Genomic DNA, 22501 nt, shown 5'->3' on the forward strand with positions numbered 1-22501 from the left:
CCTTAAAATCATTTAAGTGTCTTTGTCCACAGACTAGGAGACAGGCCTCAGTATCTTCAGATTAGGTGGAGAAGTGTCTTTGTCCACAGACTAGGAGACAGGCCTCAGTATCTTCAGATTAGGTGGAGAAGTGTCTTTGTCCACAGACTAGGAGACAGGCCTCAGCATCTTCAGATTAGGTGGAGAAGTGTCTTTGTCCACAGACTAGGAGACAGGCCTCAGCATCTTCAGATTAGGTGCTACAAGACAGAGGATGGAGGAGAAGGGAAGAGGGAGATCAGAAACGTATGGAGAAGAAGGAGGAGTGAGATACACCTGAGATAATGATGAGATGGTCCTATGATACACCTGAGATAATGATGTGATGATGGTCCTATGATACACCTGAGATAATGATTTGATGATGGTCCTATGATACACCTGAGATAATGATGTGATGATGGTCCTATGATAGAACTATAATAAGACACATTTATTACAGGCAGCAACACAAAAACATGCTTCCATTCTGAAAAGTACTTTATCTTTGATCTGGGTAGCTATGTTGTTATTTGACCTATATTTAATCATTCCACATATTCAAGGGAGGGAGAAAAAGAAACCGGTCTTACCTAGATTCACTCAAGTACTTAACAAGATGGCGTTCATGTTCACTGAGAGCTTTGAGACAAGCTCCCATCACTTCTGGTCCTTTAGGGAGAACTGCGTTCAGTAGTTCTCTCATTCGCTCCTGTTCAGTTGTTTCAGATGTTATTCTGGAGTACTCTTCATCACCAATCATGCTCTTTGACCGCAGAACATCTGCTATTGGCTTTGGGTTTTTGACTCCCTGAATGAGTTCAGCCCTGTGTTTCTGAAGAAACTCCTCTGCAGGAATCCCAAGGAGTGTTAATGCTGAAGGGGGGGGGTCAATTAAATTAATATGGTTTTAGGGTTAACAGCAGCTGTTTCTACATCTTGCAGTCTCTCCGGTTACCATTCCTCTGATAGTAATTTCTTGAACAGAGCTGACTCCAGGGTTGTAGGCAATTCCAATTGAAGTCAGTCAAAAAATAAAAATGAAATTCCTATTGGGTTTATTGAGAAGTCACTGACAGTAAAAAGTAGATGCCCTTTTCCAGTTATTGAATTGGAATTTCAGTTCACTTCCTGAATTGACTGATTTATTTGGAATTGACGCCTACCCTGGCTGACACGATTGTCTATTCTACATAACATACAGAGCCTGGCAAAAGTGTTCATACCCCTTGGATATCTCTATTGTGTTACATAGTGGGATTAAAATGGATTTAATTGTAATGTTTTGTCAACAGTCTACTGAAAATACTCTGTAATGTCAAATTGGACCTGTCCCCCATACATACAACATCTGGAAGGTCCCTCAGTCAAGTATCGCATTTCAAGCACAGATTCAACTTTCTACAAAGACAAGGCCTCATATACAGTGCCTTTGTAAGTATTTATATCATTACACCTTCATCACCCCACTGAACACGACTCATGAAGGAAGACCTTCATCACCCTACTGAACATGACTCATGAAGACCTTCATCACCCCACTGAACACGACTCATGAAGACCTTCATCACCCCACTAAACACGACTCATGAAGACCTTCATTAACCCACTGAACACGACTCATGAAGACTTTCATCACCCCACTGAACACGACTCATGAAGACCTTCATCACCCCACTGAACACGACTCATGAAGACCTTCATCACCCCACTGAACACGACTCATGAAGACCTTCATCACCCCACTGAACACGACTCATGAAGACCTTCATCACCCCACTGAACACGACTCATGAAGACTTTCATCAACCCACTGAACACGACTCATGAAGACCCTCATCACCCCATTGAACATGATTCATGAAGACCTTCATCACCCGACTGAACACGACTCATGAAGACCTTCATCACCCCACTGAACACGACTCATGAAGACCTTCATCACCCCACTGAACATGACTCATGAAGACCATCACCCCACTGAACATTACTCATGAAGACCTTCATCACCCCACTAAACACGACTCATGAAGACCTCCATCACCCCACTGAACACGACTCATGAAGACCTTCATCACCCCACTGAACATGATTCATGAAGACCTTCATCACCCCACTGAACACGACTCATGAAGACCTTCATCACCCCACTGAACACGACTCATGAAGACCTTCATCACCCCACTGAACACGACTCATGAAGACCTTCATCACCCCACTGAACATGATTCATGAAGACCTTCATCACCCCACTGAACACGACTCATGAAGACCTTCATCACCCCACTGCACCCGACTCATGAAGACCTTCATCACCCCACTGAACACGACTCATGAAGACCTTCATCACCCCACTGAACACGACTCATGAAGACCTTCATCACCCCACTGAACACGACTCATGAAGACCTTCATCACCCCACTGAACACGACTCATGAAGACCTTCATCACCCCACTAAACACGACTCATGAAGACCTTCATCACCCCACTGAACACGACTCATGAAGACCTTCATCACCTCACTGAACACGACTCATGAAGACCTTCATCACCCCACTGAACACGACTCATGAAGACCTTCATCACCCCACTGAACACGACTCATGAAGACCTTCATCACCCCACTGAACACGACTCATGAAGACCTTCATCACCCCACTGAACACGACTCATGAAGACCTTCATCACCCCACTGAACACGACTCATGAAGACCTTCATCACCCCACTGAACACGACTCATGAAGACCTTCATCACCCCACTGAACACGACTCATGAAGACCTTCATCACCCCACTGAACACGACTCATGAAGACCTTCATCAGTGTCCTTCATCCCAACTTGAAGAGATGTTAGCTCTATAAGCCATTTTATAAACCTCGTCCACAAAAACAAACCTACATGTTGGATGAGAGTCGTTGCTGTACACATCTGAAAAACAAACAATAGAAAATATCATAAAGCATTTTAATAGCATCTGTTAGAAAAGGACATTGATGATTGACATACTGTTCATCTATAGTATTTCTTACCTTTTGATAACACTGATTTCCATACTGTCCTCTGATCATCCCCGATTAACTCCATCTCAATGTCCACCCCTGTGTTTCCCATTATCATCTGACAACAGCTTGGTGTGGTGTCTGCAGGTAACAGCTGAATCTTCTGTAGGAGGCCATATGGTGCAACGATTGAGACAACAGACAGAGAGAGAGAGAAATAGTGAAATAGAATGATATTCTAGTAATTCATATACAATATGACAGATTCATGTCCTCAGCCTGATAAAACTACACCTCTGGATTGATGGAAGTGGAGCGGGGATTCTTGAACGCAAACCAACTGTTCAGCTTTAAGGACCCGTTTGGACTTGACAGGACGAATTCTGAAAATCCTTTGGACACCTGATTTTTCTCCCGTTCCTGAACAGCCTACAAAATGAGCAATGTAGTAGTCAGTCAGAACAATGTAGTCTCGTAATTCACACAACATGCAGCTCACTGAGCATTCCATTTTTTGTCAACAACAACAAATGTGTATGCTTTTGTTTTACTATCCCTATTTTACCAGGATATTATTTTAAAGGTGTACCAGGTAAGTTGACTGAGAAGAGATTCTCTTTTACAGCAACGACCTGGAGAAGAGTTACAGGGGAGAGGAGAGGGGGAAAATGAGCCAATTGGAAGCTGGGGATGATTAGGTAGCCATGATGGTATGAGGGTCAGATTGGGAGTTTAGCCAGGACACCGGGGTTAACATCCCCACTCTTACGATAAGTGCCATGGGATCTTTAGTGACCATGGAGAGTCAGGACACTGGGGTTAACATCCCCACTCTTACGATAAGTGCCATGGGATCTTCAGTGACCATGGAGAGTCAGGACACTGGGGTTAACATCCCCACTCTTACGATAAGTGCCATGGGATCTTCAGTGACCATGGAGAGGACACCCGTTTAACGTCCCATTTGAAAGACAGCGCCCTACGCAGGGCAATGTCCCCTTCACTGCCCAGGGGCATTGGGTTCTCCTTCGACCAGAGGGAAGAGTGCCGTCTACTGGCTCTTCAAATGAACGAGACAGAAATAGATTTCTCACAGAGCTGCATGTTGTCGTTGTAATCTAGAGATTTTCAACAAACTATCAGCTTTCCTTCAGTAAGTTTCAACATACTGTTGTCACTTCAGTGATAGTGCCTCACCTCTTTCTGACTGGAGTTCCTGAGGAGCAGGTACAGCCTTGAAATTACTGTTGACTTTTTTACTGCCATGTAGAGGACCACGTCACAGTGGACATCTTTCTTACGAGACAGTGATTTCCATATAACAGAGATAGCTGAGAACTTGGGATGGAGAATCTTAACATGGAATCTGGTGACCTCATGCACTTCCTCTAAAGACACTCCATGTTCCTCTACATGAAGAATCTTCATCTCATTCCTCAGGGAAGGGTTGGTCCCTGAACAACACAAACACAGGAGACAGAAAGACAAATATTGTATTATTCATCCAACTAAAATACAAAGAATATGCAGTACCAGATCACAGTAAACTCAATCTCCCAGAATAGTTAATTAACTCAGGAAGTGAAACTCAGTTACATGGAAATGTCTTTCTGAATACTATTTCTATATGGTTTTACCTAAACAGACAAAGTGTGGCAGATTAACTTCCTCCAGTTCACCTAACTCCATAGTGATGTCCAGCAATGGACCACCTTGTGTGTACTGCATGTCTTTCAGAAGTTGACTGTAGGGTTCCCAGTTCCTGAAGTGATACTTCAGTATGACATCTCTCTCACACAGCCAGCGGAGCCCAGACACTGTGCACTCATAACTCCCTTTGGGTGTCCTGTGCCTTATGGCAACAACAAGATATGGTAGAGAGGGTCAATGGTCAAATGGAGAGGTTGGATTAGAAGACTATTCCCAAAGATAATGGTGAAATACACTAGCAAGTGGAATGAAATGTTAAAAGTAGTTATTTTACCTGAACATTGTCACTCCCTGGACAGTGGAAGTCAAGGGTTCAATCTGAAGCCAGTGTGTGGAGTCCTGAACAAGGACAAGCATGTCAATAATACATATGGGGCCTGTTTCCTGGACACAGATTGAGTCTAGTGCTGGACTAAAAAGCATGCTCAATGGAAGTTTCAATAGAAAGTTCTTTAAGGTCCAGGACTAGACTTAATCTGTGTCCGGGAAACTGGCCCATTAACCAAAGTAACGAATCTAATGTATTTATTCAATTAAACTGTTGAATGATTAAATATGACAACAGGTACAAATCCTGCATGACTACAAGCAGAACACAGGACTGTCTATATCCCAGGATGAATGGTTGGTCAGTACACACCTGGCTTTGAGACTGTGTTTATATTACTAAAGCAGAACACAGGACTGTCTATATACAGTCCCTTGCGAAAGTATTCGGCCCCCTTGAACTTTGCAACCTTTTGCCACATTTCAGGCTTCAAACATAAAGATATAAAACTGTATTTTTTTGTGAAGAATCAACAACAAGTGGGACACAATCATGAAGTGGAACGACATTTATTGGATATTTCAAACTTTTTTAACAAATCAAAAACTGAAAAATTGGGCGTGCAAAATTATTCAGCCCCTTTACTTTCAGTGCAGCAAACTCTCTCCAGAAGATCAGTGAGGATCTCTGAATGATCCAATGTTGACCTAAATGACTAATGATGATAAATACAATCCACCTGTGTGTAATCAAGTCTCCGTAGAAATGCACCTGCACTGTGATAGTCTCAGAGGTCCGTTAAAAGCGCAGAGAGCATCATGAAGAACAAGGAACACACCAGGCAGGTCCGAGATACTGCTGTGAAGAAGTTTAAAGCCGGATTTGGATACAAAAAGATTTCCCAAGCTTTAAACATCCCAAGGAGCACTGTGCAAGCAATAATATTGAAATGGAAGGAGTATCAGACCACTGCAAATCTACCAAGACCTGGCCGTCCCTCTAAACTTTCAGCTCATACAAGGAGAAGACTGATCAGAGATGCAGCCAAGAGGCCCATGATCACTCTGGATGAACTGCAGAGATCTACAGCTGAGGTGGGAGACTCTGTCCATAGGACAACAATCAGTCGTATATTGCACAAATCTGGCCTTTATGGAAGAGTGGCAAGAAGAAAGCCATTTCTTAAAGATATCCATAAAAAGTGTCGTTTAAAGTTTGCCACAAGCCACCTGGGAGACACACCAAACATGTGGAAGAAGGTGCTCTGGTCAGATGAAACCAAAATTGAACTTTTTGGCAACAATGCAAAACGTTATGTTTGGCGTAAAAGCAACACAGCTGAACACACCATCCCCACTGTCAAACATGGTGGTGGCAGCATCATTGTTTGAGCCTGCTTTTCTTCAGCAGGGACAGGGAAGATGGTTAAAATTGATGGGAAGATGGATGGAGCCAAATACAGGACCATTCTGGAAGAATGACCTGATGGAGTCTGCAAAAGACCTGAGACTGGGACGGAGATTTGTCTTCCAACAAGACAATGATCCAAAACATAAAGCAAAATCTACAATGGAATGGTTCAAAAATAAACATATCCAGGTGTTAGAATGGCCAAGTCAAAGTCCAGACCTGAATCCTATCTAGAATCTGTGGAAAGAACTGAAAACTGCTGTTCACAAATACTCTCCATCCAACCTCACTGAGCTCGAGCTGTTTTGCAAGGAGGAATGGGAAAAAATGTCAGTCTCTCGATGTGCAAAACTGATAGAGACATACCCCAAGCGACTTACAGCTGTAATCGCAGCAAAAGGTGGCGCTACAAAGTATTAACTTAAGGGGGCTGAATAATTTTGCATGCCCAATTTTTCAGTTTTTGATTTGTTAAAAAAGTTTGAAATATCCAATAAATGTCGTTCCACTTCATGATTGTGTCCCACTTGTTGTTGATTCTTCACAAAAAAATACAGTTTTATATCTTTATGTTTGAAGCCTGAAATGTGGCAAAAGGTCGCAAAGTTCAAGGGGGCCGAAAACTTTCGCAAGGCACTGTACCAGTATGAATGGTTGGTCAGTACACACCTGGCTTTGAGACTGTGTTTATATTACTAAAGCAGAACACAGGACTGTCTATATCCCAGTATGAATGGTTGGTCAGTACACACCTGGCTTTGAGACTGTACCTGACTCCTGCAGGTATGTAAAAGTAAGAATTGACATTATGACTTACCTCAACATGGTCACAAGTCTTACAGCTCTGAGGAATCCCTGAAGTCAAAAGTAGTTGTTATTTAAAATGGACAATATCATGGAATAATGAATTTATAATTAGACTTGTAATAAAAATGAATATAAGTGAGCAACAGTCACAGAATGTACACTCTTTAGTATACCATAATCTGACATTAGTGTTATATTAATTAATGTTTGTAGAAGCAGGAAACAACATCGTTCTGGTCCATGTTTTGTAGATGTTGGGGGTCTGATTTCTGGTAGATTCTAGGATGAGAGCTTAAAGGTAGAGTCAGCTAAATGATGATGTACGAGCAGCACCACAGATATTGTGATGAGCAAGATGCCTGACTTCTCTCTCACACAGTCACACACAGTATCTGCCCATGTGCGTGGGTTCTCTTCACTCTCTTACGGTGTGGTAGCCACGGGACCAAAACAGCAGAGAAGTTTAGCATCGTATTACAACGCTCTTAGTTGTTGTAGAAAATTGACCCACTATGCGATTTACTTTGTGCATCTACGTCATATCGCTGACTCTACCTTTAATTTTTTGGGGACCAAATAGATCATGACTGTGTTCCTTGCCTGGGAATCAACTGCAATGAACGCTTTAAAAATATTTTGAGTCATAAACAATTATCAGATAACACTCACATTTCTCAGGTCCAGGCTTGATCCAACACTCTCCACCATGGTCTCTGGTGTTCTCAGGTCCAGGCTTGGTCCAACACTCTTCACCATGGTCTCTGGTGTCCCCAGGTCCAGACTTGATACAACTCTCTCCACCATGGTCTCTGGTGTCTTCAGGTTTAGGCTTGATCCAACTCTCTCCACCATGGTCTCTGGTGTCCTCAGGTTTAGGCTTGATCCAACTCTCTCCACCATGGTCTCTGGTGTCCTCAGGTCCAGGCTTGATCCAATACTCTCCACCATGGTCTCTGGATTTGGTAAAGCAGAAGGATAGACTGTGATTAAACTAAATACAACTTACACAGGCTTTATATAGCATACATACAGTCTTCATAAGCAGTACAAAGGGTGTATAAATGTTGACAGACTAGCTCCCTATGTAGGGTGCATTGCCTAAATGTGACATAACCCACTATGTCAACTTCCATGAAGTCAATACTAATGGTGACATTACAGGTGACATTGCATAGCCCTTAGTGAGGTGAAGTCACCAGGTATCATGAGTTACATTCCCCCCTAGAGATGAAGTCACCAGGTATCATGAGTTACATACCCCCCTAGAGATGTGAAGTCACTAGGTATCATGAGTTACATTCCCCCCTAGAGATGTGAAGTCACCAGGTATCATGAGTTACATACCCCCTTAGAGATGTGAAGTCATTAGGTATCATGAGTTACATACCCCCTAGAGATGTGACGTCACCAGGTATCATGAGTAACATACCCCCCTAGAGATGAAGTCACCAGGTATTATGAGTTACATACCCCCCCCTAGAGATGAAGTCACCAGGTATCATGAGTTACATACCCCCCTAGAGATGTGATGTCACCAGGTATCATGAGTTACATACCCCCCTAGAGATGAAGTCACCAGGTATTATGAGTTACATACCCCCCCCTAGAGATGAAGTCACCAGGTATCATGAGTTACATACCCCCCTAGAGATGTGATGTCACCAGGTATCATGAGTTACATACCCCCCTAGAGATGTGAAGTCACCAGGTATCATGAGTTACATTCCCCCCTAGAGATGTGACGTCACCAGGTATCATGAGATACACTCCCCCCTAGAGATGTGAAGTCACCAGGTATCATGAGTTACATACCCCCCTAGAGATGTGATGTCACCAGGTATCATGAGTTACATTCCCCCCTAGAGATGTGAAGTCACTAGGTATCATGAGTTACATTCCCCCCTAGAGATGTGAAGTCACCAGGTATCATGAGTTGCATACCCCCCTAGAGATGAAGTCACCAGGTATCATGAGTTACATTCCCCCCTAGAGATGTGATGTCACCAGGTATCATGAGTTACATTCCCCCCTAGAGATGATGTCAACAGGTATCATGAGTTACATTCCCCCCTAGAGATGTGAAGTCACCAGGTATCATGAGTTACATACCCCCCTAGAGATGTGACGTCACCAGGTATCATGAGTTACATTCCCCCCCTAGAGATGATGTCAACAGGTATCATGAGTTACATTCCCCCCTAGAGATGTGAAGTCACCAGGTATCATGAGTTACATACCCCCTAGAGATGTGATGTCACCAGGTATCATGAGATACATTCCCCCCTAGAGATGTGACGTCACCAGGTATCATGAGTTACATTCCCCCCTAGAGATGATGTCACCAGGTATCATGAGTTACATTCCCCCCTAGAGATGTGACGTCACCAGGTATCATGAGTTACATTCCCCCTAGAGATGTGATGTCACCAGGTATCATGAGTTACATTCCCCCCTAGAGATGTGACGTCACCAGGTATCATGAGTTACATTCCCCCTAGAGATGTGATGTCACCAGGTACCAGGTAGTGGTTAGAGAGAGAATGACTGTACAGAGGGGATGTTTAACAGACTGAAATTAAATAGAGGACATGAATCTACTAACACATTAATACACACCACTACTACTAATCTGACTGTCTGTAGGTCCAACAGAACACATTAAAACACACCACTACTACTAAGCTAACTGTCTGTAGGTCCAACAGAACACATTAAAACACACCACTACTACTAATCTAACTGTCTGTAGGTCCAACAGAACACAACACACCAATACTACTAATCTAACTGTATGTAGGTCCAACAGAACACATTAAAACACACCACTACTACTAATCTAACTGTCTGTAGGTCCAACAGAACACATTAATACACACCACTACTACTAATCTAATTGTAGGAATGATTCCAGAGGAAAACAAATGATAAATCATCGCTATGACTCACCTCTGAATGTGTTGGTCATCTATCGGACACAGGGTCAATGAGGTGTAGTCGGAGGAGTACATTATAAACCCAGGATAGAGGGGTTCAGTGAATGTGGTGTGTTCTGTGTGAAGGTGTGTCAGTGTACCAGAGGAGGACACACTATAGAAGGACAAAGTACCAGCTGGCCAGTCCAGATACACTCCAACTCGGTCAGAATCAGGACAAGTATCTGGTCGACTGTATCTGATGACTCCATTATGGTAAAAGTTATAAGCACTATCATAGCAGACTAAACACCAGGACTTCCTATTGAGTCCAATCCTACGGTCAATCTTCCCTCCCTTCCTCTTCATTCCTTTGTACGCCACACCAATGAAAGCCCCGTCACCATCCCTCTCCACCTCCCAGTAATAACGACCTCCAGATAAGCCTTCTCTGCAGAGAACTTGGGGATGATCCAATCTGTCTGGATGGTCTTCATAATGCTGGTCCTCCACCACCTGTGTCACCTTCCTGTTCCCCTCAGACAGTATCAGGTTTGGGTGTGCTGTATTTGGGTCCAGGGTGAGATAACAGGCATCTGTAGACAAACGGAGAGTTTAATCAAACCACATCTTCATATAAAATGTTGTATTGTAGGAACAGAACCAGTATTGATTAGTTACTATAGTTCTGAATATACAGTTAATTAGGATTTAAGAGACTTACATTTCCTCAGCCCTGATTTCAACCTGCACTCTCCTCCATGATCCACACTGTAGGAGAAACAGGTTATTGACTGACAAAGACCTAATAAAGCAGTCAACATTTAAAACATATTGTTGTGTTCTGGTGCACTATCCCAGTTCATTACTATCCTACCTACTGCATACAGAACAGAGTACAATTCATTACTAGAGACATACAGGTATTCTATCCTACCTACTGCATACAGAACAGAGTACAGTTCATTACTAGAGACATACAGGTATTCTATCCTACCTACTGCATACAGAACAGAGTACAATTCCAACAGGATATCAGAGATGCAGAAGAAGAGTATTCATGTGGTGATGATGTATGCTGTGTTGGAGTGCTCAGCCTGCTGGGTAAACTTCCCCTTAATTCTACCATCATGTCCTCATGTTACTGACCCTACTACACTACATATGACACAACCACTGCTCACATTATTGGGACATTTTTTCTGACTTACTTCAGCTTCATCAGCTTATATGTGGCATCCACCAGAGCAGTTGAAAGCAGGCCCTCTGCAGAGTCTCCTGGGTGATTGTAGCTCAGGTCCAGCTCTTTCAGGTGGGAGGGGTTTGACCTCAGAGCTGAAGACAGAGCAGCACAGCCCTCCTCTGTGACCAGACAGCCAGACAGCCTACAGAGAGACACAACAGCGGTCTAGGTTGATGTACTGGTGTCAATCATCTTGTAGGACACCCATACATTTGTCCATGACACAAACATTGTGATGAAATATTAGATTATTTGTTTAACTCAGCTCAGTACCAACCTGACTGAAACGGCTGTACTTACCCCAGTGTGTGTAGTTTACAGTCTGGATCCTCCAGTCCAGCAGACAGCAGTGTAACTCAGACCAGTACCGACCTGACTGAAACAGCTGTACTTACCCCAGTGTGTGTAGTTTACAGTCTGGATCCTCCAGTCCAGCAGACAGCAGTGTAACTCAGCTCAGTACAGACCTTACTGAAACAGCTGTACTTACCCCAGTGTGTGTAGTTTACAGTCTGGATCCTCCAGTCCAGCAGACAGCAATGTAACTCAGACCAGTACCGACCTGACTGAAACAGCTGTACTTACCCCAGTGTGTGTAGTTTACAGTCTGGATCCTCCAGTCCAGCAGACAGCAGTGTAACTCAGCTCAGTACCGACCTGATTGAAACTGCTATACTTACCCCAATGTGTGTAGTTTACAGTCTGGATCCTCCAGTCCAGCAGACAGCAGTGTAACTCCTGAGTCCTGCAGGTCATTGTCTCTCAGCTCCAGTTGTTTCAGTTGTGAGATAGGTGAACTCAGGACTGAGGCCAGATCTGAACAGCAACCCTCTGTCAGACCACACTGACCTAGACTAGGGGGCAGAAGAGCACAGGATTAACAAATGTTCAAACACTCATAATAACTCATACTGAAGATATTTAACTCACACTAGTGTCTGTATGTTGCAGAGTGGACTGGTTAGTCCAACACAGAGCATCTCCACTCCTCTGTCTCCCAGGTCATTGTAGCTGAGGTCCAGTTCTCTCAGGGGGGAGTTTGGTGTCTGCAGAGCAGAGGTCAGAGTCTCACAGGATTCATGTGTGATTTTACAGTCAACCAGTCTGGAGAGAGGAGATATGTTGATACACTGTTAAATATGCAAATATTTAAGAATAATGTTATTCATTAAGACAATAACAGAAGGAAATTATTAAACAATGTTAAAAACATACACATACTTACTATATACAAAATATATAAACACACAGTGGATACTGAAGATTACGGACATATTCAATCAATCCTTATCCCAGTCTGCTGTTCCCACATGCTTCAAGAGGGCCACCATTCTCCCTGTTCCCAAGAAAGCTAAGGTAACTGAGCTAAACGACTACCGCCCTGTAGCACTCACTTCCGTCATCATGAAGTGCTTTGAGAGACTAGTCAAGGACCATATCACCTCCACCCTACCTGACACCGTTGACCCACTTCAATTTGCTTACCGCCCAAATAGGTCCACAGACGACGCAATCGCAACCACACTGCACACTGCCCTAACCCATCTGGACAAGAGGAATACCTATGTGAGAATGCTGTTCATCGACTACAGCTCAGCATTTAACACCATAGTACCCTCCAAACTCGTCATCAAGCTCGAGACCCTGGGTCTCGACCCCGCCCTGTGCAACTCGGTACTGGACTTCCTGACGGGCCGATCCCAGGTGGTGAGGGTAGGCAACAACATCTCCCCAATAACCTCACACTCAACAAAACAAAGCAGATGATTGTGGACTTCAGGAAACAGCAGAGGCAGCACCCCCCTATCCACATCAATGGGACAGTATTGGAGAGGGTAGTAAGTTAAGTTCCTCTGCGTACACATCATGGACAAACTGAATTGGTCCACCCACACAGACAGCGTCGTGAAGAAGGCGTAGCAGCGCCTCTTCAACCTCAGGAGCTGAAGAAATTCGGCTTGTCACCAAAAGCACTCACAAACTTCTACAGATGCACAATCGAGAGCATCCTGGCGGGCTGTATCACCGCCTGGTACGGCAACTGCTCCGCCCACAACCGTAAGGCTCTCCAGAGGGTAGTGAGGTCTGCACAACGCATCACCGGGGGAAAACTACCTGCCCTCCAGGACACCTACACAACCCGATGTCACAGGAAGGCCATTAAGATCATCAAGGACAACAACCACCCGAGCCACTGCCTGTTCACCCCGCTATCATCCAGAAGGCGAGGTCAGTACAGGTGCATCAAAGCAGGGACCGAGAGACTGAAAAACAGCTTCTATCTCAAGACCATCAGACTGTTAAACAGCCACCACTAACATTGAGTGGCTGCTGCCAACACACTGACTCAACTCCAGCCACTTTAATAATGGGAATTGATGGGAATTGATGTAAAATATATCACTAGCCACTTTAAACAATGCTACTTAATATAATGTTTACATACCCTACATTACTCATCTCATATGTATATACTGTACTCGATACCATCTACTGCATCTTGCCTATGCCGTTCTGTACCATCACTCATTCATATATCTTCATGTACATATTCTTTATCCCTTTACACTTGTGTGTATAAGGTAGTAGTTTTGGAATTGTTAGGTTAGATTATTCATTGGTTATTACTGCATTGTCGGAACTAGAAGCACAAGCATTTCGCTACACTCGCATTAACATCTGCTAACCATGTGTTTGTGACAAATGCATTTGATTTGATTTGAGATATTTAACTCACACTAGTGTCTGTATGTTGCAGAGTGGACTGGTTAGTCCAACACAGAGCAGCTCCACTCCTCTGTCTCCCAGGTCATTGTAGCTGAGGTCCAGTTCTCTCAAGGGGGAGTTTGGTGTCTGCAGAGCTGAGGTCAGAGTCTCACAGGATTCATGTGTGATTTTACAGTCAACCAGTCTGGAGAGAGGAGATATGTCGATTAGAGGTCGGCCGATTAATTAGGGCCGATTAATCAAGTTTTCATAATCGGTAATCAGCATTTTCGGATGCCGATTATGGCCGATTAAATTGCAATCCATGAGGAGACTGCGTGGCAGGCTGACCACCTGTTACACAAGTGCAGCATCAAAAGGACCTTGTTGCTGCAAGGAGCCAAGGTAAGTTGCTAGCTAGCATTAAACTTACCTCATAAAAAACAATCTTCACATGATCACTAGTTAACTACACATGGTTGATGATATTACTAGGTTAGGCGTTGCATATAATCAATGCGGTGCCTTATAATTTATCATCGAATCACAGCCTACTTCGCCAAACGGCTGATGATTTAACAAAAGCGCATTGCCGAAAAAAGCACAATCGTTGCACAAATGTACCATAAACATCAATGCCATTCTTAATCAATACACAGAAGTATATATATTTTTTAAACCTGCATATTTAGTTGAAAGAAATTCATGTTAGTGGGACATATTAACTAGGGAAATTGAGTCATTTGATAGAGCAGTCTGACTGAGCGGTGGTAGGCAGCAGCAGACTCGTAAGCATTCATTCAAACAGCCCTTTACTCCGTTTCCCGGCAGCTCTTCGCAATGCTTGACGCCGTTTATGACTTCACGCCTATCAACTCCTGAGATCAGGCTGGCGATACTAAAGTGCCTATCAGAACATCCAATAGTCAGAGGTATTTGAAATACAAATGGTATAGAGAGAAATAGTCGCGGCGTCATAATTCCTTTGCGGCTGAACTCGAAAGGGGTTCCTTCATTATTTTACCGTTCGTGTGTTCCATAGAGAATGTCTTGATCTACTTCAAATACGGTCTGTGTTTTGTGAAGGCTTGAAACGCCTCGGAGTTTTGATAGTCGTGTAAATCTCGCTAGGATAAGGTAACGTTTGTCAACATATTTTCAGAAATCCACTCTACAATTTAAAAAAAAATCTTTGTTAATATTTAGCCAATATTGATCAGAGTTACCTTGTCCTATGGATATCTACACAGTTATTAAATTGGCAAGGTGGTGTAAACCTACACGAAACACAGACCTGATTTGAAGTGAATCTAAACATATCCTATGGAATATATAAATGAAAGAACCGCTTTTCAGATTTTGCTGGAAGGTGTCATGGGATTTATGACTCACACTTTGGTAGTCAATACATACCATGTCCATTATTAAAATAGGATTTCCTGCATATACAAATTACAGTTGTTTTCAACATTCATCACAGGTAACTTCAACTCTAGTTTAATTATTCAAACAGTTGAGAGTATTTGTGTCTCCTAAGCAGACTCTTCAGTATCCCTGTCACTTCAGAGAGCTGTGTGTGTGTGTGTGTGTGTGTGTACGATTATATTAATTTTACAGATAGCAGAGAAAAGCAGAGCACCAGTGTGGGACAATGACATTGAATTGGCACCAGGGAAAGCAAGGTGTCTAATTTGTGATAAAAAATACAAAATCGTCCAATTAATCGGTTTCTGCTTTTTTTGGTCCTCCAATATTCGGTATCGGCGTAAAAATCATAATAGTTTGACCACTAATGTCGATACACTGTTAAATATGCAACGCTTTAAGAATAATGAGATACATTAAGACAATAACAAAAGCGCACATGATTCACCAATGCTAAAAACATACTATCTCACTCAAGATATTCTCAACCTTAGTTTGATATATTTATCACATTGTATGTATGTTTCTGCATATTTATCATAATGTTATGATAACTAATGTAAAAAACCTAACACATAATAACTACAAATATATAAACTCTATAAAGACAGTGGATACTGAAGATATTTAACTCACACTAGTGTCTGTATGTTGCAGAGTGGACTGGTTAGTCCATCACAGAGCAGCTCCACTCCTCTGTCTCCCAGGTCATTGTAGCTAAGGTCCAGTTCTCTTACGGGAGAGTTTGGTGTCTGCAGCGCTGAGGTCAGAGTCTCACAGGATTCATATGTGAGTTCACAGCCAGCTAGTCTGGAGAGAGGAGATAATCTGTTAGATAAACAAATCCTTCATTATAATGATACTGTATACATCAACTCAATAACATAACTTACAGTGCTCTCTTGCAGGTTCTCACTACCGGCAGCAACCTCTGATAACCTTTCTCTGATGTGTTGTATGTCTTCAGGTCAAACTCCTCCAGCACCTCCTCTGACATCAGTAACAGGTAGGCCAGGGCTGAACATTGGTCAGGTTTTAGTCTTGTTTCTGAAAGAGTTCCTGAATGCAGGGAGGTCTGCATGTCTTCAACTAGAGAGTTGGCACCAAGTTCATTCAGACAGTGGAACAAGTTGATGATCCTTTCTGGTGAGGATTCCTGGTTGATCTTGTCTGAAAGGTACCTGACTGTTCTTTTAACTGTTTCCTCATTGGTCTGTGTTGTACTTCCTGTCTGTGTCAGAAGGCCTCGTAACAGATTCTGATTGGACTCCAGTGAGAGACCCAGAAGGAAGCGGAGGAACAAGTCCAGGTGTCCATTCTCACTCTTCAAGGCCTGGTCCACTGCTCTCCTGTGTAAGTCAGACAACTGGATTGACTCCTCCTCCTCCTCTTCTTCATCATCAGTAGGGACTGCTTTGGGGGAGAAAACATTTTCCTTCTTGTCTAGACATGATTCTAAAGCATGCACTGCTGCTAGAAACTCCTGAATGCTCAGATGCACAAAGCTGTAGACCTTGTCTTGGTACAGCCCAGATTCCTCTTTAAAGATCTCTGCACACAATGCTGAGTACTCTGATGCCTCTGTGACATCAAGGCCACACTCTCTCAGGTCCTCCTCATAGAAGATCAGGTTGCCCTTCAGCAGCTGTTGGAAAGCCAGCTTTGCCAGTTTCAGGATCATCGCTTTGTCTGACTGAGACATTTCCTTTGGGTTCGTCTCTGTGGCTTTGTGGTACTTCTTGTTCTTCGCAATGATTTGGATGAGAATGAAGTGTGAGTACATCTGGGTCAGAGTTTTGGGGACTTCATCCTTCTCTGCCTCTTTCAGCATCATCTCAAGGACAGTGGCTGATATCCAACAGAAGACTGGCATGTGGCACATGATGTGGAGGCTCCTTGATGTCTTCATGTGTTTGATGATTTCATTGGCCAGTTTCTGATCTGTGATTTTCTTCCTGAAGTACTCCTTCTTCTGTGGATCATTGAACCCTCGTACCTCTGTCATCTGGTCAACACACTCAGGAGGGATCTGATTGGCTGCTGCAGGTCGTGAAGTTATCCAGAGTAGAGCAGAGGGAAGCAAATTCCCCTTGATGAGGTTTGTCAGCAGCACGTCCACTGAGGTTGGCTTCGTGACATCACAGCACTTCTCATTGTTTTTGAAGTCTAGAGGAAGTCGACACTCAACCAGACCATCAAAAATGAAAACAGTTTTGGTTTCACCATCTTCAATGCTGTCAATCTCTTTCAGCTCTGAGAAGTAGTGGGCAAGAAGTTGCATCAGACTGTATTGGTCCTTTTTCAGGTTCAGATCACGGAAAGGAAGAGGAAGCATGAAATGAACGTCCTGATTTGCTTTTCCCTCTGCCCAGTCAAGGATGACCTTCTGCACAGAGACTGTTTTTCCAATGCCAGCGATTCCTTTGGTCAGCACAGTTCTGATAGGTTTGTCTTGTCCAGGTAAAGGCTTGAAGATGTCATTGCATTTGATTGGTGTCTCTTGTGTGGTTTGTTTATTGGATGCCATCTCTATCTGTCTAACCTCATGTTCATTATTGAGCCCTCCACTTCCACCCTCTGTGATGTAGAGGTCTGTGTAGATGTCTTTGAACAAACATTGATTTCCATGGTGTCCAATTCCTTCAGATATGTGTTGATACTTGTGTTTCAGTTTAGCCTTAATGTCTTGTTGGACTATCAGCAGAGTTTGACCTGTAGGAAAACAATGAGAGTTGGGACTCATAAGTTTGTGTGTTTTATAAGGGCCTTTGTACCGTTCTTTGTGATATTGTATAAAACACAGTCTTACTTCTTCTGTCCAGAAGGTTGTGTGTGATCTTTAATACATCCTCACTGTCCAAACTCTCCACTTCATTATTGTCATCTGGTAATGGTTCCTGGCTGAAAGCAGGTGGCTGATCACTCTTCATTGATAGCAGGCTGGTTGTAGGGGACTCTGCTCTGGGCTTCTGGACACTGAACAAAACAGGGAGACAGAACACCTCATCAATATCACATCAAATCCTCATCTACTTCATTTTAACAACTGTATAGTGGAACTTCTAGAAGTCCTGATGTTTCTTTTAAAGCTACAGTCTGCAATTGTTAAATCCATTTTTGGCCTTTTAAATGAATGATGTACAGTCATGGCCAAAAGTTTTGAGAATGAATATAAATTTTCACAAAGTCTGCTGCCTCAGTTTGTATGATAGAAATTTGCATATACTCCAGAATGTTATGAAGAGTGATCAGATGATTTTCAAAGCCCCTCTTTGCCATGCAAATGAACTGAATCCCCCAAAAACATTTCCACTGCATTTCAGCCCTGCCGCAAAAGGACCAGCCGACATCATGTCAGTGATTCTCTCCTTAACACAGGTGCGAGTGTTGATGAGGATAAGGCTGTAGATCACTCTGTCATGCTGATTGAGTTCGAATAACAGACTGGAAGCTTCAAAAGGAGGGTTGTGTTTGGAATCATTGTTCTTCCTCTGTCAACCACGGTTACCTGCAAGGAAACACGTGCCGTCATCATTGCTTAGCACAATAAAAGGGATTCACGGGCAAGGATAATGCTGCCAGTAAGATCGCAACTAAATCAACCATTTATCGGATCATCAAGAGCTTCAAGGAGAGCGGTTCAATTGTTGTGAATGAAGGCTTCAGGGCTCCCAAATTCCAGAAAGCGAAAGCACCGTCTCCTAAAGTTGATTCAGCTGTAGAATCGGGGCACCACCAGTACAGAGTTTGCTCAGGAATGGCAGTAGGCAGGTGTGAGTGCATCTGCACGCACAGTGAGGTGAAGACTTTTGGAGGATGGCCTGGTGTCAAGAAGGGCAGCAAAGAAGCCACTTCTCTCCAGGAAAAAAGTCAGGGCCAGACTGATATTCTGCAAAAGGTACAGGGATTGGACTGCTGAGGACTGGGGTAAAGTCATTTTCTCTGATGAATCCCCTTTCCGATTGTTTGGGGCATCCAGAAAAAAGCTTGTCCGGAGAAGACAAGGTGAGCGCTACCATCAGTCCTGTGTCATGCCAACAGTAAAGCATCCTGAGACCATTCATGTGTGGGGTTGCTTCTCAGCTAAGGGAGTGGGCTCATTCACAATTTTGCCTAAGAACACAGCCATGAATAAAGAATGGTACCAACACATTCTCTGAGAACAACTTCTCCCAACCATCCAGAAACAGTTTGGTGACAAACCATGCCTTTTCCAGCATGATGGAGCACCTTATCATAAGGCAAAAGTGATAACTAAGTGGCTCGGGGAAGAAAAAAATATCAATATTTTGGGTCCATGGCCAGGAAACTCCCCAGACCTTAATCCCATTGAGAACTTTTGGTCAATCCTCAACAGGTGGGTGGACAAACAAAACCCCACAAATTCTGACAAACTCCAAGCATTGATTATGCAAGAATGGGCTGCCATCAGTCAGGATGTGGCCCAGAAGTTAATTGACAGCATGCCAGGGCGGAATGCAGAGGTCTTGAAAAAGAAGGGTCAACACTGCAAATATTGACTCTTTGCATCAACTTCATGTAATTGTCAATAAAAGCCTTTGACACTTATGAAATGCTTGTAATTAAACTTCAGTATTCCATAGTAACATCTGACAAAAATATCTAAAGACACTGAGGCAGCAGACTTTGTGAAAACGAATATTTGTGTCATTCTCAAAAATGTTGGGAACACTTTTCCCTTTAGTTTTATATCTTTAAGAGAAATGTATATTTTACATTTAATCTCTTACCACTTTGAACTGGTGTCTTGAGTCATTTTAGAGGCAGTGGTCTCCTCCTCTCTCTCCCCAGAGAGACTCATTTTAAAGGCAGTAGTCCCCTCCTCTCTCTCCCCAGAGAGACTAATTTTAGAGGCAGTGGTCTCCTCCTCTCTCTCACCAGTGAGACTTATTTTAGAGGCAGTGGTCTCCTCCTCTCTCTCCCCAGAGAGACTCATTTTAAAGGCAGTAGTCCCCTCCTCTCTCTCCCCAGAGAGACTAATTTTAGAGGCAGTGGTCTCCTCCTCTCTCTCACCAGTGAGACTTATTTTAGAGGCAGTGGTCTCCTCCTCTCTCTCACCAGTGAGACTTATTTTAGAGGAAGTGGTCCCCTCCTCTCTCTCCCCAGAGAGACTAATTTTGATGTAAGTCAAAACTCACTCAGCTACAATAAGAAGTAACAGAACAGTCAATATTTCTGAACATTGTTGAAGAACCATAAACAATGACAACACATTTACTATCTGTGGTCAAAGAGTTCAATCAGCGACTTCATGTTGTATCCAACATACACAGTCCACTATGTTATTAAAGATACACAGTCCACTATGTTATTAAAGATACACAGTCCACTATGTTATTAAAGATACACAGTCCAATATGTTATTAAAGATACACAGTCCACTATGTTATTAAAGATACACAGTCCAATATGTTATTAAAGATACACAGTCCAATATGTTATTAAAGATACACAGTCCACTATGTTATTAAAGATACACAGTCCAATATGTTATTAAAGATACACAGTCCACTATGTTATTAAAGATACACAGTCCACTATGTTATTAAAGATACACAGTCCAATATGTTATTAAAGATACACAGTCCACTATGTTATTAAAGATACACAGTCCACTATGTTATTAAAGATACACAGTCCACTATGTTATTAAAGATACACAGTCCACTATGTTATTAAACATACACAGTCCAATATGTTATTCATTTGATTTGACTTGGATCCCCATTTGCTGATTCCAGAACAACAGCTAGTCTACCTGATTGGATCCCCATTAGCTGACTCCATAACAACAGCTAGTCTACCTGATTGGATCCCCTGATTCCATAACAACAGCTAGTCTACCTGGTTGGATCCCCATTAGCTGACTCCATAACAACAGCTAGTCGACCTGGTTGGATCCCCTGATTCCATAACAACAGCTAGTCTACCTGGTTGGATCCCCTGACTACATAACAACAGCTAGTCTACCTGGTTGGATCCCCTGATTCCATAACAGACCATTTTTGGGGGGAAATCCATTACAGCAAAGTACTTCATTAATTGTTTACCAGAAATGATTTGATATTGATATAAACATGCCTGCTTTGGGTCTTTAAAGCTAGAATCTTTAGTTGCTACATCCATTTTTGGACTTATGAATTAATGATATACTGTATACTGTGACGACCCTCCCACTCTGTCTGCCGTATTCTCTCTTTGTTCTCGTTTCCTTATTAGGATGCCGGTGGGCGGAGTTTGGAGGGTCATCAGCTACATGGGAAACACCTGGGTCCAGTGTGTCCAAGGACAAATACACCACTTCCCCATTCTTGGAGGAGACTCCATGCAGACACACCTGGGTCCACTGTCTCCAAGGACAAATACACCACTTCCCCATTCTTGGAGGAGACTCCATGCAGACACCTTTTGGATTTTGTTGTGTATCTTGGTGGTTTTTGGTTGTTTGCTTTGGCACCTTTCAACACCCTGCATTATCACATTCATGCAAAACACTGACTTACATGACTGATTACACCATTACCATTGTATCTTGAACTTCGTTTACTTTATTTAATAAGTATATGTTTTCTTACTCCTTATCTCCACGTTGTCTCCCTTTTGTTACGGGCTTTGAGCCAATTCGTGACAATACTTATCCATTGTTGAAGAATAGAACTTACAAATGCCTCATGAGTTCAGTTCAACTGTCGTACTGCATCAGAACCCAAAATATAAGCGTGTTTTACTCCAATGTTTGTAAACAATCACCGTAGCCTTAAAACATGGTTAAAACGGTAATTTAATGTTGATATAATGTCTGGTCAGTCCTTGCATCCATAGCTTCGTCTATGAATCCGTCGATATCGCCCTTCCGCATCTGCGGTTGAAGATGGCAGAGCTTCAACGGTGTTTGTCAGACCACGAGACATCCCGAAAATCGTTTTTCTCACAAAATCTTATGTAGCGTCTGAACGGTTTGTCCTACAAACTATTATG

The 22501-nt window shown here is 42.9% G+C and overlaps 2 protein-coding genes across 3 annotated transcripts in view; both read right to left on the reverse strand.

Annotated features, from left to right (window-relative positions):
- Nucleotides 1-18611, reverse strand: part of LOC110530955 (protein NLRC3-like) — a 79379-nt gene extending 60768 nt beyond the window's left edge. Inside the window, exons 1-2 of the mRNA XM_036934172.1 lie at nt 18312-18611; nt 16396-18214 (exon numbers count right to left, since the gene is read on the reverse strand). Of these exons, the coding sequence (XP_036790067.1) occupies nt 16396-18214; nt 18312-18432 (1940 nt within the window). The 5' untranslated portion in view covers nt 18433-18611. The remainder of the gene's footprint in view (nt 1-16395; nt 18215-18311) is intronic.
- LOC110515418 (NACHT, LRR and PYD domains-containing protein 1 homolog) lies at nt 176-7669 on the reverse strand. Of its 2 annotated transcripts, none has more exons than XM_036934181.1 (10): nt 7390-7669; nt 7227-7264; nt 5006-5070; nt 4659-4873; nt 4219-4475; nt 3316-3450; nt 3052-3181; nt 2921-2950; nt 612-894; nt 176-239 (listed from the first exon to the last, which is right to left on the reverse strand). In XM_036934181.1, the coding sequence occupies exons 1-10, from the start codon at nt 7400-7402 to the stop codon at nt 233-235; spliced, it is 1173 nt and encodes a 390-aa protein (XP_036790076.1). In that variant the 5' UTR covers nt 7403-7669; the 3' UTR covers nt 176-232. The 2 variants fall into 2 exon arrangements, with proteins under 2 accessions (XP_036790076.1, XP_036790075.1); XM_036934180.1 differs by having other exon boundaries at nt 3052-3184; nt 7390-7662.
- Nucleotides 18612-22501: the final 3890 nt, after the last annotated feature.

The sequence above is a fragment of the Oncorhynchus mykiss genome, chromosome 10, assembly GCF_013265735.2.
Source record: "Oncorhynchus mykiss isolate Arlee chromosome 10, USDA_OmykA_1.1, whole genome shotgun sequence".
NCBI lineage: Eukaryota > Metazoa > Chordata > Actinopteri > Salmoniformes > Salmonidae > Oncorhynchus > Oncorhynchus mykiss.